General features: G+C 40.0%; 1 protein-coding gene across 1 annotated transcript in view; it reads left to right on the top strand.

Moving 5' to 3' along the window:
- The window catches only part of cep290 (centrosomal protein 290), a 46,666-nt gene that overhangs the window by 25,571 nt on the left and 3,811 nt on the right, over positions 1 to 17,284 (top strand). Inside the window, exons 35-49 of the mRNA XM_035156442.2 lie at positions 1,722 to 1,829; positions 2,579 to 2,778; positions 4,318 to 4,531; positions 5,860 to 5,997; positions 7,048 to 7,269; positions 7,731 to 7,853; positions 9,851 to 9,993; positions 10,464 to 10,619; positions 12,387 to 12,510; positions 14,907 to 15,041; positions 15,375 to 15,461; positions 15,955 to 16,119; positions 16,288 to 16,410; positions 16,802 to 16,971; positions 17,095 to 17,236. Of these exons, the coding sequence (XP_035012333.2) occupies positions 1,722 to 1,829; positions 2,579 to 2,778; positions 4,318 to 4,531; positions 5,860 to 5,997; positions 7,048 to 7,269; positions 7,731 to 7,853; positions 9,851 to 9,993; positions 10,464 to 10,619; positions 12,387 to 12,510; positions 14,907 to 15,041; positions 15,375 to 15,461; positions 15,955 to 16,119; positions 16,288 to 16,410; positions 16,802 to 16,971; positions 17,095 to 17,236 (2,250 nt within the window). The remainder of the gene's footprint in view (positions 1 to 1,721; positions 1,830 to 2,578; positions 2,779 to 4,317; positions 4,532 to 5,859; positions 5,998 to 7,047; positions 7,270 to 7,730; positions 7,854 to 9,850; positions 9,994 to 10,463; positions 10,620 to 12,386; positions 12,511 to 14,906; positions 15,042 to 15,374; positions 15,462 to 15,954; positions 16,120 to 16,287; positions 16,411 to 16,801; positions 16,972 to 17,094; positions 17,237 to 17,284) is intronic.

Raw genomic sequence — 17,284 nt, 5'->3', positions numbered from 1 at the left:
CAGTGACCTCAAAGATGTCCACACCAGTTTTTTTTATAAGGGGAAACACCAGCTTAATCTTTATAGTCATAGAATTTAGTCAAAAGTACTTTGGTAGTAGATAGGTATTAGAAGAGGAGTAGATAGTAAAACTAAAGCAAAAGATTTAACAATAATCCAAATGAAAAGCCAGATGAAAAAAATGTCTTTAATTTCTCTTTTGAAATACCAGCGGTAACATGCTCCGCAGAGTAAGGGCTAAAAAACAGAAGGCAGCCTCAGCGGTACTTTTATGGGACACATAAGGAACATTTAAAAGAAAGCTGTGGAGGATCTTGGTGATTTGGCTAGGACATAAAATGAAAGAAAATCTCTGATGTATGGAGGAGCAAGGCCATTTAAAGTTTTATAGACTAGTTAAAGAACTTAAAAATTGTCTCTAAAAAGTACAGGTAGCCGCTGCAGTGTCTTAAGCTGCAGGGTAATGTGATCCGTTCTCTTTGTTCTAGTTAAGACTCCGGCTGCGGAATTACAGACAGTTTTCTTATAGACTTCTCAGGTAATCCAGTTAAAATGGAGTTACAACGCCTAGATGACTAATAAAGGATGAATGAGCAGTTTTCCATAGTGATTGATATTTTTTTTGGAGGAGCAACTTTATCTAATGAGGATCTTAAATTTCACAATAACATCATCAACTATGTAATTGATTAAACCAGTGGTTGCTGGAGGAAAGGTTTTCATCCAATTTGCAAACAGCTTCATTGTTTATGTTCTGCTTCACGACAGCAGTCTCTGGACAGTACTTTGGTATACAAACAGGAGTGCTGAAAAAATGACACAGAGAGGATCAGAAACAGAACTCTAGTACACGTAATAACCAAGTGCAGTCTATTTCCACAAACATGTTAGGACTGTGGTGGTGATCCCAGGAAATCCACGGTCCTTTGGTCAATAGTAGATAAACCCCACATTAAATGTTACTGCCATTGACATTAAAAGCAAATGAAACTACAGGAGAAAATAGTGGCTACGTCACACACTTTTATTTTGTTCCCTGGAATAAAAAAGCTATGTTTAAGAGAAGAGAAATTAGAGAAGACTCACAGCGGGACTGAAGTAGTCAGTGTAAACCAGGCTTCAGTTGAAATGAATTCATTGATTTAAAACATTTAGCTTATGCTCAGTGCAAGCGTTAATGGCTCTGGTTCGGGGCTCACTAGCACCGACATTTTTTTCAGTATTCACTAGGTTGCATTCGTTTCTGTCATAATGTGGACAGGATGCTTGTGCTCTGTAATTATGGTCTGAATGAGATGATGAGGGGAGCCAGCAGCAGGTATGAGAGGGGTAGTACCCATGTTAATGACCATTTGACTGGGTAGGTGTGGTGTGTGAACTGTCAGTCTGTCACTTAAATAAATGGAGAAGAAAAACTTTAAATTGACGGTGGCACGGTAGAGTGGTGTTTAGCCACAGAAGGAAGGTTCCTGGTTTGATTCCTAGTTTGATTCCCAGTTCGGGAGGGTCTTTCTGCATTATTCCCCTGTCTGCGAGTCTCTGTATGTTGGCCTTGTGATATGCTGGTGACCTGACGGGGGTGCACCCCGCCTTTTTCCCAATGTCAGCTGGGAATGGCTCCAGCTCCAATCGCAACCCTCAAATAAGATAAGCAGGCTAGATAATGGATGGAAAGACTTAAAAATGTATATTTCACTCCAACTACACCTTGTTGATCCCAGGATCAAGAGGAGATGATAAAGAGACATCAGGAGGAGCTCAGGATTCTGCATCAGAAGCTTGACTTGCACTCTGACACGTCATTGGACCGCTTCAAACAGACAGCAATGGTAAGCATTTCTATCTCTTCTTGTTTTATTTATTTATTTATTTATTTTCGGGATTAACTCTACGCAGTCTACGCAGGATTGAGTGTAGATCTCCCACATTTTGGCCACTCTCAGAGACCAATACACAGTCCCTGCAGTTACACACAGGAAATGGAAGAAAATAAACTTTAAGAGTAACTGGCACTCAGAGAGCGCGTACCTCAGCCCCGGCCAAACAGTCTCCTTGTTAAACCACATTTAAAAGTCCCTTGAACATGCTGGATATTTTTCATCAAGATCCATAAATTATTTTCTTCTTCCAAGTTTTTTGGTAATCCTTCCAGTCGTTTATGTGTAATCCTGCTAACTAACACGAAGACAAATGAACAGCGGTAATGCCCATGAAAACATAACTTCCTTGGCAGAGGTAATCCACTCTCATAGTGAAATTTACTGTGTAGACAGCGGGATCATTTTAAATAGATGAATATCTGTTCTGATGCACAGGAGACAACAAAATTAGAAAACAGGTCTGAAACGCCAGCTGTCACAATTTTGATACACTACAACATGTAGTTGGTGACATCACATTCATATATAAATCCAGAGACGCCTCATTTGAATACAAGCAGGTCCTATATTGTATTTCTAAGGATACTGTCTGTATAATGTCATTGTTTCATGGAAAATTATGTAATTCAGAAGATGTCCCAGAGTCTTGGAGCACTGTTGGAAGTGTTTTGTTCAATGCTCCCTTAATCCTTTTCCAGGAGCTCATGAAGAAGCCCACGATCAAGGTGCCGACCTCCAAGCATCTGGAGCACCTGGCTGAGCTGGAGCAGACCGTGGCTGAGCAGGACCTCTCACTCTCGTCTGCTACAGAAAAGCTGAAGCTGACCACCGATGAGCTGCAGCGACAGAGGACCATCATGGAAGCACAGGCTAAGAAACACGCTGATCAGATGTCAAAGTAATTATCCCTGAAGCTTTTTCTGAGTTTGAGTCAGTGGTCAAGTCTGAAGGTTAAATTATATTAGAATCGGAATCCTGTATATTACCTTTATCTTCATTGTTTTAATGACTACAGTAATGTAAAATCAATACACACAAAAGTTCACTCTAAAATGTTGTTAATCGAAGGACTTAAATATAGTATTAAATAGTAAATAGGGCTTTTACTGTGGAAAACATCATTGCTTTTAAATCAATAAACATAGAACAGGTTTAGTATTACAAGATTCCATATTTTATGCTTTTGTTATGGATATTTATTCCACATATATTCCACTCAGGGTATTGACCAGCCTAAAGAACAGCTTAGAACAAGGTCATCATGTCAGGCAGTGTGGAATAAGAGGATTTATACAACCTTAAAGCTATTGATGGGATACTCAAGATCACCTGATGTTAAGGGTTTAGAAGTTTCATTATGAAGCAGCTAAAGCAAAGCAGATTAAAGAGAGCATTCGAGATGTCCTTTGTTCATTTGGACCATTGGGACACAAGGCCATTCAGCTCTATGAGAACGCAACCCATGGCACCGACAGGGGCAAACAAAATGTTATGGTTTTAAAGCCGACCAGGTTGAATCTGTTTGTCTGGTAGAGAAATCACGCTGCTTATGGCAACACAAACTGATAATAACTCTTACTTGCCATGTGAGAAAGATGTGGTGCAGAAGCCATGCAGATCTACCAGCCATGCAGAATAAACCTGCATGCCCAAATATATCCCTGCTTGGTAGAAATATAGTCTTTGTCAATAGTCAATATAGCATTTGCAAAATAACTTGTCAACTTGGCCTCAATTTCAGAGCCTCTGGAAGCAATGGCCAATATTTGGGGCTTCCATGGTCGAAAATGGATATCCAGGCCAAGACTTAGTCTTCCATTCACTGTACACTGTTTACAGTCTGACCAGTTTCTTTACTCACGAGTCGAACACAAACACCAATATCTTTTGTACATGTGTAGGTCCAGATGGCATTTTGGCTCATTTCTATTAACAGCTACCTATAAATGCAGATCCATTAAAAAGTTACGAGCCAATTAATTTCGGTCAATGTATTCCCCCTGTTTTGCTTTCCACATGGACTGTTTACCTCAAATGTGATTGGTCAAACTAAAAGGCTTCTAGCCTCAAAATAATTTGTTCTGTCTGACAGCAGCTGAACTGTGTTTTATAGTGATCTGCTACACAAGCAGCCGCTCTTGATACAATGTAAAGAGTTTTAGAAAACCGTCAACTCCTCACTTCCAGTATACTTTGCCTCGGTTTCAAATTTTACTAATAACATTAAACATACAATCTATGTACGTGTGCATTTGTAGCCTTGTATTGGCTTGTATCATTTTCCCCCTGTTTGCTGCAGGCCAATCTTTTGAGTAAGTATGTACATTTTAACTGTGTTTTATTTAGTCATGGCTACACCCTCTGCAGGGATTAAAAGTTATGTAATTATGCTATAAATCTGTTGTTAAAAAAAGCTAACAGAGGTGATTTGTTGCAGGATGGAAGAGCATCATGCTTCCCAGGTGAAGAGTCTGACTGCTGAGACTGAGGATCAGGGAAACCAAATGGCCCAGAAGGAGAAGGAGATGAACTACCTCCGAACTGAGCTGGAGGCCCAGCAGGAGGCCAACGTCCGCTCCCCCAGTAACACCATGAAAAACCTGGTTGAACGACTTAAAGCTCAGCTCACTCAGAAAGAGAAACAGCTCAAGGTTGTTCTTTGATCATATAACTTTTTAATGTACTTTTTAGTGGTGCACCGATGTATTGGCCGTATATCAGTAGCGGCCGATATTCGCCTCGTTTACTGCCATCGGTGTATCGGTAATAAACTTGACTTTCACCGATAACATTGGCCGATGTTCATTGGTATGTTTTCTGCAGCCTGCCAATCTGGCATCCAGATTATGGTACACTGACGCTGACGCCGGGTTTACACCGGGCGCTGAAGCGCCGCGCAGCGCCAAGGAAAGCCAGGCGCCTCCCATCCACCCCCCTGTTAAACCTTTGTGCGGTTCACATGGGCTGCGATGCGCCGCGCCGCGCCAGCGCCCTTCACCGATGGTTTCGGTGTGCGAGCGAGCGTATCGCGCCAGGAAACAGACTGAAAAATGATTTTAAATGATATAAATGACATATTTTATATGATATAAATGATCAAATATGCATCCCATACTTTGTATTCCCCTTCTGTTGTCCTGGAGTTTTAATTTTCCCAATTTTCCCAATCACATAATTAAATGTCCCCCTCTGCCCATCCACTACAGCCACACAAGCAGTCATATAGATTAAAAAGAGAGAGAGAGGGGGGGCTAAAGGCTTGCTTGGAGAATACGTCATTTACCCCCGACACCGACATTGAACGGGTTACATACAACAACAAGCGGAGAATCGCGGGCTGACCGGCGCGGAGAAATGCGGGTCCGGTGTGAACCATCCATGGCATCTAAAGTTACACTTGTCACTTTTTCTGTTTTTCATATTATTCAAGTAATAAACAAATATCGGTATCGGCTATCGGCTAGATTGTTGTTTTAAATATCGGTATCGGCCAAGAATTTCCATATCGGTGCATCCCTAGTACTTTTCTGTTTCATGAAGGTAAATTGTTTGCCCCTGTTGCTTTACAAAAGTACCCAGATATCTTTGGGAATGAGGAAATGCTTTCTTTTGTTGGCGTCTTTCCCCCAAAGTGCTTATGTTTCATCCCTTTCCAAAGATGTGCATACCAGGTGGACACATTGCACCAAGTATTTCATACAACAACAAATGAGTGCTTTTGTCTGTGTTTGGTCAGTGTCATGGAGTGGCTGCCTGGTCTAGATGCTTTCTTGCTGTTCACCCAGTATTTACTTGTTGGGAAACTTGAAAGAAGCATATGAATGTTGCTTTTAGGGCTTTTCAGCTTCATAACAAGTAACAACTAAGTAGATCTGGACATCAGTTTTAATGATACACACAGTACAACAGTTTTACCACTGCACTTCAAAGATAATCATATTTATCATTAAGGGCATCTCTTTGTTCCCTGTTCTCTCAGGCTCTCAGTAAAGCTCTGTTGGAGCTGCGGGCAGAGATGACGTCTGCTGCTGAGCAGCAAGTCATAGCTAATGCTGCACAAAAAGAAGAGAGCCTCAATGTGCAGATGCTGATTGACAGGCACACCAAAGACCTGAAGGTGAGGTTTTCATGTGTGTTACATTTCAGAGACGACATGTATGGAAAGTTTACAGGTGGTTTACACAGGTCTGTTTTGATTTACTGCCACAATGTCCCCGGTTAGGTTGGTGAACACATGACACAGGCCAGCCTCATTGCACAGACAGAATTATTGACATAATGAATAGTTTTTTTCATTAATCACATCTTATAGGAAAGTTGGGGTTCAGTCAGACATGTAAAGATTTAAAACTTTATCATGATTTATTTTGTCTAAATTGAAAAAACACATACTGATTAGTCTAGACACAAATATAGCAGATAGCATAACCACCAAATAACATTAAAATCTGGTTATATTCTTTATTTTGGTTATTTTTAACAAAAAAAGTGTTTGCAGGTCTCTCAGTATTTGCCTACTTCCTTTTGACACACAATCAAGCCCATTTCCTGTTTTTGTTGAAGACATAATCCTTTGAAGACAAATCACAAATAGAAAATACAATTTTTTTTACAAATATAACACAGCTCTTTGGCAGAAATAAGATAACACCAGGCTTTGGTTACACAGATAATACTTGATGTTGTTGATGTGGATGGTTTGGGGTTTTTCATTGGCTTTGTTGTAAAGAAAAAGATTAGCAGAATTTTTTTGTTTTAGTTATATGACGAGATTTTGAATATCCCTTGAACATCTTCTGAAAAATAAAAGTTACCAACTGCTGTTAGATGTTAGCAGGTGTTATCGGCCACCAGCGGATGTTGGGGACAGAACTTCAGTTGTGCACCTTAGGGTCATCAAGTGTTTTGGCCTTGTAATCAACGATACAGGCTAAACTTGAGGGTACACTGAGGCTAAAGGTAAATCTGTCTGGCTACTGGCTTGAATGGCAGTACTATGAAAGCCATGTGGCCCGCCCAGTAGATCAGACATCATGACATCTATGCCTTTTTAAATTAAACACTTTCCCATTTTAGAACATAGGGCAAGATGGAGAATATCCCTTGTATGTTAGGGACATGTATTCAGTTGTGTACTGAAAATACCTTAAATCCATCTTCTCCAAAGGTGCGGGTGCAAGAACTCATTGAAGAGCTTCAAGCTGCAAAGGACTCCGCCAAGGCAATGAGAGGTCGGGAGAACACCCTGAAAGAGGAAGTGGACTGCTTGAACCAGGACCTCCAGAGGAGTCATAAAACCCAGAGACGTCTGCAGGCTGAGAGGGAAGAGAAGGAGCAGGAAATGCTGGAGCTCAAGCAACAAACCAAGAGGCTCAGCAGCGCTCTGCAGGTTAGTGTTTGTAAGATGCAACTCATTTTGACTGGAGCGTATTGTTGTCGCTGTTGGTAATAATACAGTGGAATGCTCAACACCACCCTTGTGATTCACCAGCCACATGACGTCAGCATAACATCATGTTGTCAAGTGATCGGGATCCCCTGACTCAGGCATGACATTCAGACCTTGAGATATGATAAAATATAATAAAGACATGCAAAGCCTGCTAGGCTCTTCCACAGCATTTTTTTTTTAATTGAGGAATGCATCAAGAATTGACTCATTTGTCTAACATTTGTTGTGGATCAGTGTCACCTAGCATGTACAGTACAATTAAAGTTGGACTCCTTAGTTTCTCAGGACTTGAGCTAAATCTCCCTCTTATATCTTTAACATAATGTCATGTGGTGCGACCCTGTCTGAGAACTGTGAGGTGCATGAATGAAAATTCTCTTCTCTGTATTTATGATTAGAATCAACCAGAACCAGATGGGAAGGGGCCGACAGTCGAGAATCTGCAGAAGAAGATCAGGAGGCTGGAGTCTGACTTGGACAAAAGGGCAGAAATGAAACATGTCAAAGATGATCATGGAAAGGTTTGAACATTAATTTAGTCAACATTTAACATTGTTTTAAGGTCTTTATCAATGGACAGCCTCTGATATTGCATGGTTTATATTAGTGCAATTTCTACTGCCTTCCACTATTAGCATTGGCTGACTTTTTTCTTTAGCCCTAAATCATTTTCAGTCCCCACTTTCAGTGGTACGTCACAGCAACTGAACCTCAACCAGCGGTGAATGTGTCTGGTCACACTGGCTGCGTGACCAGTGCATTGGGATGGGGAACATGGAATCAGCAGCGCGAGTCGCGTGTTGTTGTTGTTGTGAAGGCGTCTGGGCAGAGAAGCTCCTGCTGCGTTGTCTATATTATGTTATTCTCTGTTTTCGGGGGCACGTTCAATCTCAAAACGTTTTTGCTCCATTTTGCTGCCATTTCTGGGCTAAAATATTTAAATGTCACCCCCTCTACACCGTCAGATATAGGCTAGTTAACTGTAGTTAAAGTTTTAAATCAAAAGTACTTGTTTGACCGATTATTCTAACATTTTATTATGCTCTATGACATCATGAGATCATTACTTCTGAAGCAGTTGTGTAAGCAGCAGGTGGAGCTAGAGCAAAATACATTTTAAACAGTTTTATTTACACGGAAGTTAGAGCTTGTTTCTCTCTTTAATTTGTGGTGAGATACTGGATCATTAGACCATTTGAGAACTTCAGAGGGAAAAAGCTTTTAACAACACAGACATTTGAAAAAACTCAATTGCTTTTATAGAAGCAAAAGATTTTCTAAACCACTGGTTTAGTATTTAACAATGCGTTTTAACACCTTGTTAAATTATCTTTTGTTTGAAATCTTGTAACGGAGAAAAATAATAATTCAATAATTCTCTCTGAAATGTATCAGAGTAGAAGTATGAAGTCGCAAGAAGTGGAAAGAAATACTAAAGTACAAGTACTTAAATGTTGTGAAATAAACAAGAAATATTTGAGATTTAAAGTATTTGTGACATTATGTAGTATAAACTGAAGTAATCATATATCTTTTGCGATGCATGGATGTTCAAAATAGGCTTGTTTATTTTATCAATAAGTTTATTAATACAATAAACAGTAACTAGGGGCAAAATATTGAAATCTTAATTTTTGGATAAACTCAGCGCCCCCCTCATCCTTTTGGAGTTTGCATTGTTTTAAATATTCTTTTAAGGTTTCGTCCACTGCCAAATAAATCTGTAAATGATTTTGTTCAATTCAGAAAACAGTTTTAGGTGAATTTCTACAGGAGGTGCTTAAAATAACAAATATCAAGGATGAATGTTCATTTCTTACATCGTCAACTCCCTGAGGCTGAAGAAAGAAATGGAATTCCATTTCGTTATGAGAGGACCATAATTTATCTCTTCATATGATGGAATATCCATCCGAGGCACCTTGAGGTGTATAATGAAATGTCCACACCTGAGTTTTTTGCACATTAAAATTATAGCCTACATATCTCATAACTACTTCTACCTGTGAGTCACACAGACCACAGGGGGTTAAGAAAAAGCAATGGTGGAACGTATGGATTCTTATGCAAGTCTTTACCCTGAAGCCTGTTTAATACCAGGTTTTTGTATCCATCTGTAAATTAAGTTAGGTTTTCCTAGTCAGTTTCTAATAGTTCAAATCTGTGTAAGACAATTTATTACTCAGCACTACATGTGATTTCTGATAAAGAAAAATTCAGATAATGTTGCCATCCCTTCCTGGGTTGTCATCAGCTGCCATGTCCAATTTCAGCTTGTTTTCTATCACGTTCGTGGCTGTCATACTTCTAGTAGCTCCATTCAACATCATAAAACAAAAGACACTGGGATTAGTAAAGGCAACTTCTTGGGGGGGCATTTCACAAAACCGAACTTGCAAATTAAGCTGTCACTCCTTTAGTGGTTGGACCGAAAAAAAACCAACATTAAAAATTCCAACTGTTCTGAATTGTATTTATAGTAGCATTGTCATTCGATATGTGTATACTTGTCTTGCAGTCTAAAGAAGAGATTGTGCGGTGGGAGGAGGGTAAGAAATGGCAGGCCAAGATGGAAAAAGTGAAGAATTCAGTGAAGGAGAAGGAACGTGAGAACGAGTCCATGTCCAAACAGCTCAGCACTCTGAAAGACCTCTACGCCAGGTCAGTGTGAATATCATACCACAGCTCTTCATCTTACCCTTTGTGTACGTGACAGAATTACTTCAACTGGGAGGGGGGTAGAGAAACCTAGCAGGCAAAGAAAAAACACATAGAAATGACATATTATAATTTTCCAAATCTAAAGAAGTCTTTGAATTCCCTGTTTTAACAGTCCAAAACCCTAAGATTCAAGTTCCTTTTATCCTAGACAAAGAAATGTGGTAAGCGTCACATTTGAGAAGCTAGAAACCGAAAATGTTTAGCAATTGATTAGTTGTGTAATACTTTTAAGACCAAGGTATTTAGAAAACATTATGTAAGATATATGAGAATATCAGTCTGACTATATGAAAGCTACTGCCACGGTCATGATTGAAATGTCAATCAATGTTCATCACTGTTTTCATTCTGTTCTACTGTGTGTGTGTGTGTGTGTGTGTGTGTGTGTGTGTGTGTGCGTGTGCGGTCAGACTGGAGCAGGAGAAGGGTGCACTGCAGAAAAAGCTCAAGGCTCGAGGTGTGACTGCTGACCAGGTAGTGGGTGTGAGAGCCACTGAAATGGAGAAGGAACTAGAGGAGCTGAAGAAGAAGAACGTAGACCTGGAGACGCAGATCCTCACCATAAAGTATTTATCAGTCTTTACAAATTCTCGTCATTGCCCTGATTTTAGTTTGTTGTTCTGGAGATATTTCCAGTGGACGGGGATTATGGGTTCTGGGTTCCTAACCCATCTCTATATGGGTTTTCCTCCTTGTACTCCAGCTTCCTCCCACAATCCAAAAAACGAGCAGGTTAAGTTAACTGGCCTCTCTAAATTGCCTAAAAATGCGAATGTGAGCGTGAATGGTCGTTTGATACACCGTGTTGTACCCTGCATCTCACTCAATATTAGCTGCAATTGGCTCCTCTCCCTGCAACCCTCAAAGGATGAGTGGATGATGGATGGACGGATGGATGGATGGACAGGAATCCTTTTTTACTTTGCTGAGTTTGCATAAGTACTATCAAATTAGATTAATTTAACACATCTCTTACAAAAATACACAAGACAATGCACTTCACAAAATATAAATTAAGCTTCTTGTGTTTCTAAACAAGAAGCTGGTTGCAACCCTGAGTCTAAAGGCCCTATCAAAATCCATCAAGTAACTGGATATCACTCCAATCTGAGCTACGAGAGCGGAAATTAATGACTATAATTTTTTTATCTTATATCTAAATTTCATGGAATTCTCCAAAGTAATTATTTGAAATCATATTGTGTTATTATTGTTGGATACAATGTTATGGATAGAGAGATTGGTAAATTACCTTACATGTATGAATTCGGTTAATGGTCAGGTCAACAGTCTTTGTAAGTAACCCCTTGAATTTATGTACTACTGCTATCAAACATGTGTGTACCACAATTTTGTTTCACCTAAGCAACCAAATATGCCAGTAATCATAAACTGTGTCTGTGATAAGCCAAACAGGTTCTTTATAAATATTACAAATAGATTCTGAGAAAGCGATTAAAATTAATTCATTCTTCATTTATGTAGTGCCCTTTGTGGAAGACATAGGGCTTTACAGTACAATAAATAGGGCAATAATAAGAAAATACATAAGGAAATGATAATAAGAGACATGGTAGAATAGAGAGACCAGTGAAGCAGAGGATTGTTTTTCATGAAACTTCACAGTTATGTTAATCAGGAAGTTCCTTTTGGTATTTTGCGTTTGCCGAGGGGGATATGCCATCTCCTGATCACTGTCTTTCCCACAGCTCCAAGGATATTCCATAGAAGTACAAAATACTCTAAATACCACTTCCCTGAATTAAATTGTTCTCAACACTGGAACAATTATAAGGCCAGTGTCAAACGACCTGAGTGGTCTTGGGGGAGTATAGATTAAAACCATGTCTGAGAAGTATACGGGCTAGTCCATTGAGGAATTTGAACACTTAGAAAGGATTTTACATTATAAAATGGACAGGCAACCAATGAAGACAGGCGAAAATGTGTGTTCTGCTTTTGGTCTTCCTTAGTTCATCTGTTTAAGATTTATAGCTCATTTATTGCTTTCTTAGACTCACCAGAAAAGACAGCATTATAGTAGTCAAGTCTGCTAGTGATAAAAGGATGCTCTCAGTATCTGCCTGGGAGATAAATGGTTGCACTTAAGCAATGTATCTAAGAGGATTGAAAGCACTTTTAGTTATATTACTGACATGAGATTCAAAATAAAAATCATAGCCTAGAACCACATCAAGATTTTTTTGGTAGGGGCTTTAGGGGGAGGTAGGGGAGTATTAAAAAACATTAAACATTTTTTAAACAAAGTTTTTGTTGCTGAGGCTCATTATTGGTCCATATAATCCACCTTTATATTTTGTTTGAACGCGCAGACAACAACAGGCTTTACCTCGTGATGATGCCATGGAGAGTCTGATGCTGAAGAACCACTATCTAGAGGACAGAATCCACATTTTAGAGAGTCAGATGTCCAAAGAGCCTTCGTCAAGACCCTCTGTAAGTGCTCATCAACATACACAAAAACAGTAAAACACATGTGTGCTTGAAAACCTAATGTGGTGAAACAATTAATCTGCTTTCAGACATAAACTGAACTCAGGATAATCTCTTGACATTCTCTAGAGGTGCCACAAATGTCCAAGTGAGAGGCTAAAGACATTCTCCGGAGTTTCTCCTGCCAACTACTAAAAACTCTGGAGCTTGTCCGAATGAGCTCATGTGAGAGCACAGCAGGAGATCCTCCGGGGGATTAACCGCAAGCATGTGGGCGTGTTGATGACATTTCTAACATGCAATCAATGCAAAACCTCAAATAAAAAATAACAATACTAATATCTCAAAATGAAAAAGAGGTAGGAGACGTGGAACAAAGATGTCAAGAGACTTTTTGGGATGAGGGCTGATGCCAGTGTCTATGTGCTATAAACGAAAACAGATGATCTCTGCAGCGAAAGTAATATATCACATCCTATCTGCTGAGCCAACCTTCACCTGAACGCTGTCTGACTAGAAAATCTCCTGCTGCGGTCCACATATGTGAAAGGCAACTCCTGAAAACTCCATACCCCAATGTCTGCAAATTATCCAGAGTTCATGTCTGAAAATGGCCTATTATAATTTCTCACAAAAATATTACCACGCAATTTAATTGGTCATGAAGAAAGTTAGTTAGCAAAGATGCTAAACATTCATTAACGTCATTTGACATTCTAAAGGGGAATTTGCTATTTCTCTGTTGTTTGGCATTATACACTCCATTTTAACTTTACAACGTTCACTATATTCAATCATTGTAGATGTAATGTGATAGTATTACAACAAATAATAGTAAAACTGATCTTAATTTCAAATATAAAACACACAATCAGATTTTATTTGTGTTTCATTGTTTTGCTCTGTTTTATGCACTTTGTAACTTTGTTTTGAAAAGTGTCATATAATTAAAGTTATTATTATTATAATTTACTAAGACCAATGTAAGAAAAGAAAAGATCAAACAAAGAAAGAGGAAAACCACAGCTGTCGTCTGATGTGCTGAGGAGAGCATGCTGGGCCCAGGTAAAGCTCATATAGCTGATAACCCTCCATTAAACACCTGTAAAACACAACCACAAGGACACAGGATTAAAAGAGGTTTTTCTTTCATTGTATTCCAATATTCATTATTCTTTATTCTCTTTCTTCATGTATCTCCATTGACACTGGATTCAATCTAATTCATTGCCTTTGAAGGTAAAAAGCTCCTCCTCCCAGGCTTTGAGAGGGATTTGTTCTGTCACTTTTGATGTTGCGGATGGGTCTTTCGAAAGGAATGTTACACCCCATCTAGCTGAATCCTCCAGCTGCTCCGTCAGCCCTGAAGCTGTCAAAGAGCCCGCTGACCATCAGAGGGCGCCAAAGCAGAGTCAGACAGACCGAGAAACTCAAACCAGCTTGGTTGGGGAAGAGGATGTTGGCCTTGACCACGAGCAACCGAGCCCCGATGTAGAAGAAAACACAGCAGCTGACAAAACAAAAGTAGATGATGAAGCTGATCATGTTAAAGATGATGCGACACAAACAGAAGCAGATCATGTGGAAAGCACAAACATCCCATTTGGTTCTGATCGTGATGTGCTTGAAGAAAAAGAAGAAAGCACCTTGCTCTCTCAACCACAGATCACAAAAGAAACTGAGGCCAAGTCTGATGATCTGTTAGAAAGACCTAGATCAGTAATGTCATCCTCTAAGCCAAGGGCAGCAGCAACAGGCCATGAAACAAGTGAAACTATGACTAGAGAGAGTGCTGCTGAACGAGAGGATCGAGACACTGATGATGATGATGATGATGATGTGAGAATCAGGGCAGAGAAGACACAAGAGGATAATAAGCAGATTGAGCTGAAAGATGAAGCAGTTGAGACTACAAAGGAGGCAACAGAGGAAGATAATTCAGAACAGTCATGCTCAGCAGAACCAGATGTGGAATCCAGCACCACACAGAACAAACACCTGGGGTTCATTAGAAGAAGAAGGGATGAGTGCATTCGAAAACGAGAAAGCAGATGTCTTAGATATCAAAAGGTACTCCAGGCTTCTATAGTCACCCAAGCTTAAGTGATAGTGCTGTGGTAGCATGGCAGTATATGTGGCAGAGTAGAAGTCAAGGCACTAACAGTAGAAGTGGCTTGTTTGTGTTTGGCTCCCCTGCATTGTCCTTCGTGGATGTGGTTGTGTGTTTCAGTTTCGTGACCCCGAGAACAAGGGCATGGATTTAAAAATGATGCTGGTTTGTTACACTCCCTTAGTGCTTTTGTTTTTGAGGATGCAATCTCTTCCACCGTAGTAGTTGTAATCACCACACAATTTAAATCATTTTCTCTGGCTCAGGTTGTATCTTTGCTTCCCTCCAGACTTCAGGTAGAGGCACTGGCACTCCCTCACAGAGAGATCAAGACCTTCAAAAAGAAAACCTCAAGCTTGCCTCTGAGAACCTGGAGCTGCGCTTTCAGCTGGAGCAGAGCGACAAAGACTTACCGAGACTCAAGGTACGCAGAACAGGGACTGAGAGCAGGCTGTTCAGTGAAATGTTCTAACCAGCTGCTAGCTTCATATTTACCGTACAGACATCACTAAGAGCTGGCAGCTTTTTCTCATGATTGAAGATGTTTGTCTTAATGAAATGTTGTGTTTTCTCACCCAATGTGTTGAATCTCACTTTAGTGAATAGAGAGTTTGTTCATTACATCATAAATTCATCTTCAACAGCATTTATTTCAGTTTTGCCAGTGTTTTGAACCCCACGATTCAACCCCAACATAAACTGAAGGGAAACATGTGTTTTATTTGACTTTATACACCTTTTTTCTGTTTTCTCACAGAACCAAGTTGCAGACCTCAAGGAGATGTGCATCGCTTTGAAAAAGGAAAAGGCAGAGGTGAAGAAAACACTGGCTCATATAAGTGGAGTAAGTTAAAGTCACATAATTACCAGCTGTAACAACTGTGTGTGTGTGTGTGTGTGTGTGTGTGTGTCTGTGTGTGTGTGTGTGTGTGTAAAAATTGTTGTTACCTCCAAAGAACCTTTTTCAGCCTAAATAGTCGTCCTCATTGGGACCAAAGCTCAGGCCTAATGAGGCAAAACTAATGAGGTCCTGGTTAGGGTATGGGTAAGATGTTGAGTTGTGGTTAGGTTGGGGTTAGGTATGAATTTGTCATGGATAATGTTATGACAGACAGACAGTTTAGATTTAATGGTTTAGACAAAACAATAGCATGACAAACATGCAAGGTTTTCATAAAACGCAGGTGTGTAAAGGAAGATTAGGTTTAGAAATAATTAGTATCAACTACTACTGAGTACCCATAGGTGGGGACGTCATGTTGGTATGTGTGATGTGTGCAGATATTCACCAATGTCCTGTTTATCATGATCATGATTTTTCACATGTTCCTCACCAGACTGGCCACAGTGGTAAAACAGTACCTGAACTTGAGAAAACCATTGGGTTGATGAAGAAGGTGGTGGAGAGGGTGCAGAGGGAGAATGACACGCTGAAGAAGTCCAGTGCACTGGCAAGTCAAGACAAGGTCTCTGCCTTGGAGCAAGAAAACCAAAACCTAAAGGTTGTTCACCACTTTATGTTTTGTGTCGTACATATTTATTCTATAAGTATATCAACTTCTTTTTCAGTTATTACAACTGAGTGAATATTGCACATCCCCGATAGAAACACACTTATACCTACATTTCTTTCGGGATCGATAAACCATCCATCTATTATTTTCTTTTAGGCTGAATATGAGAAGCTCAAGAGCCAAAGTGAAGCTGAGCTGAGATCCAAACTTGAATCTAGGACCAAAGGACTGGAGAAAATAGTGATTGAAAATGAACGTCTACGCAAGGAGATCAAGAGGGTGAATACATTTTACTTCTACAATATGCTACACCTTCAAAAGTACTTTCAGAAGGAAAGTTGAATTATATTTTCCTTTTTTAAAAGTGGGTGTGTTTTTATTTAGTGATTCAAGGTCTCAATTTAGTTTGTGTAACTACGTGTAAATGTGAGCAAACAGTGTTCCTCCCTGTCAATGGCTAATGGAAATATTTGTCCCAGTCAGAGAGAAACTTATTATGACTGAGTTTGAATAAGTAATTAATTCTGGTCATATTTAATGTAGTTTTCAATTACAGCACTTGGTAATGTAAGGACAGGAGCTGTGTGGAGCATAAACATGGCTTTCTCATCTGTAGTAAAACCCACCGTCATTGTCTCACCTGATTGTGCATGATTGGTATTGTTAACAGGAAATTGAGGCCGCAGAGAGGCTGAGAGTCACCAAAACGAGTCTGGAGGTAAACAACGAGAAGCTGGAGGCGGAGCTGGAGGAAACCAAACAGCGGCTTCGTGCAGCTCTGTCCAAACCAGTCACAGAGGGAGCAGACGCAAAGACCTGGAAGGCTTCTGTGGTAACAAGGTCAGCAAACTGCTCCCTGTGCCGTCCATTTGAGTCTAATTCAAAAGCTTTCACAGCTTTAATGAAGAGTTAACAGTAGAGAGCAGAGTGTGAGACAGCGGTTGTTTGTCTTCCTCTCTGCAGAATGTTTGAGAACAAGATGAAGGAACTGGAGAAGGAGATCTCCCAGAAGACCTCCAGGCTGTCTGAAGTCAAACAGCAGCTGAAGGAGGCGAACGAGCGCGAGGAAAGAGCACAGACCAGCATCCGACAGCTTGAAGATCAGGTACATGCTAAGCTACAAGGGTGCTCTGAGACTGCATACATCTGCCAA

This window comes from Hippoglossus stenolepis, chromosome 5 (assembly GCF_022539355.2).
Source record: "Hippoglossus stenolepis isolate QCI-W04-F060 chromosome 5, HSTE1.2, whole genome shotgun sequence".
Lineage (NCBI taxonomy): Eukaryota > Metazoa > Chordata > Actinopteri > Pleuronectiformes > Pleuronectidae > Hippoglossus > Hippoglossus stenolepis.
Note: the sequence above shows the minus strand (reverse complement) of the source record. Positions and strands in the feature narration are given on the sequence as shown.